The sequence below is a fragment of the Bison bison genome, unplaced genomic scaffold (assembly GCF_000754665.1).
Source record: "Bison bison bison isolate TAMUID 2011002044 unplaced genomic scaffold, Bison_UMD1.0 scf7180017847066, whole genome shotgun sequence".
NCBI classification, from domain to species: domain Eukaryota; kingdom Metazoa; phylum Chordata; class Mammalia; order Artiodactyla; family Bovidae; genus Bison; species Bison bison.
This window is the reverse complement of record NW_011477639.1, coordinates 117,972-119,206: the sequence shown is the minus strand read 5'-3', so window position 1 is coordinate 119,206 and position 1,235 is coordinate 117,972. Positions and strand designations below refer to the sequence as shown.

General features: G+C 67.9%; 1 protein-coding gene across 1 annotated transcript in view; it reads right to left on the bottom strand.

Annotated features, from left to right (window-relative positions):
* The window catches only part of LMF2 (lipase maturation factor 2), a 4,440-nt gene extending 3,213 nt beyond the window's left edge, over nucleotides 1–1,227 (bottom strand). Inside the window, exons 1-4 of the mRNA XM_010841603.1 lie at nucleotides 623–1,227; nucleotides 495–523; nucleotides 135–352; nucleotides 11–59 (exon numbers count right to left, since the gene is read on the bottom strand). Coding sequence (XP_010839905.1) covers nucleotides 11–59; nucleotides 135–352; nucleotides 495–523; nucleotides 623–892 — 566 coding nt within the window. The 5' untranslated portion in view covers nucleotides 893–1,227. The remainder of the gene's footprint in view (nucleotides 1–10; nucleotides 60–134; nucleotides 353–494; nucleotides 524–622) is intronic.
* Nucleotides 1,228–1,235: the final 8 nt, after the last annotated feature.

Below are 1,235 nucleotides of genomic sequence, written 5' to 3'. Positions count from 1 at the left end.
GTGGGCAAACCAGGCGGCCGGTGTGGGCAGGCACTGAGTCTCGTAGTGGTAGGTGAGGGCTGCAGGGCACAGGCGGGCGGTCAGGGCTGGGCAAAGCCCCCAACACTGCCGCATATCCAGGCAGGGACCCTCACCGGTGAGCCCCCACCATGCGGGGCAACGGCTAGTCAGCTTGACCACACCCGAGGCAAACATGAGGCGGAACAGCAGCCAGCGCACGAGCCAGAAGGGGAGGCCTTCATGGGGGGAGATCCCTCCCGGCCTGCCCTGGGGGGCCTGCTTGTGGTTGGGGGGCAGCCCCAGAGGGGCCACCAGCACGGCCAGGAAGCCTGTCTCCAGCAGCAGGGAATCCCTATGAGGAGAAAAAATAGCACAGAGGCCCTCCTCCCCATCAGGGCTGCTCTCCTAAGGGGGTCCTCCTGGGAGAGACAAGCACATCCCACCCCATCTCACCCACCCAGCCTTCTGTGGCCCCAGACCCAACAGTCACTCACCACTGGAAATAAAGAAACACCTGGCCCACCTGCAGGGAGAAGGGGGGTCAGGAAGCACGGCTGGGGAGAGGGCGGGTGGGCCTGGAGGGAGCTGGAGGCAAGGGTCCCGGTGGCACAGCCCCACTTGCCTGGCAGACAGACAGGTAGGCGGCCCAGAGCAGCAGGTACACGAGCGGGTGGCGCAGCTGGCGGGTCAGCAGGGCACCCAGGGCCAGCACGGTGCCCAGCAGGCTCAGCAGCTCCAGGCCCTGGGCAGTGTCCAGCCCCAGAAGCGGCGCCTCCCACAGCAGCGTGGGGGTCTCCCACAGCTGCTGCCAGCGGCCCTTTCCCTGGGGCCGCAGTGTCCTCCGGGCAGGCAGTATGCCCTCGGGGCCGTACAGGCCTGTGGGAGGGCACATCAGGGCAGGCCCTGGACACGTCCCGCGGAGACGAGACTACCCCCTACCAGCCAGGGCCTGCGGATCTGCCCTCCCCAACCCAGGTCGGCACCCGCAGATTCTCCCTTCCGACAGGTCAAGGCTTGCAGACCCTCCAGACCCTCGCGCCGAGATCAGAACCCAGAACCGTGCTGAAAATGACCCCTGCACGCCTGCCCACGGCCCACACCCCCGCGGATCGCAGGACACAAGCCGCAGCCCTCGACCCCATGCATCCAGGCCTGGATCTCACCGCCCCTACACAGCGGTGTGTCGGGCGGAGAGATGAGGGGGTCACAGGACCCGGGTTGGGGGGGGGGGGGGC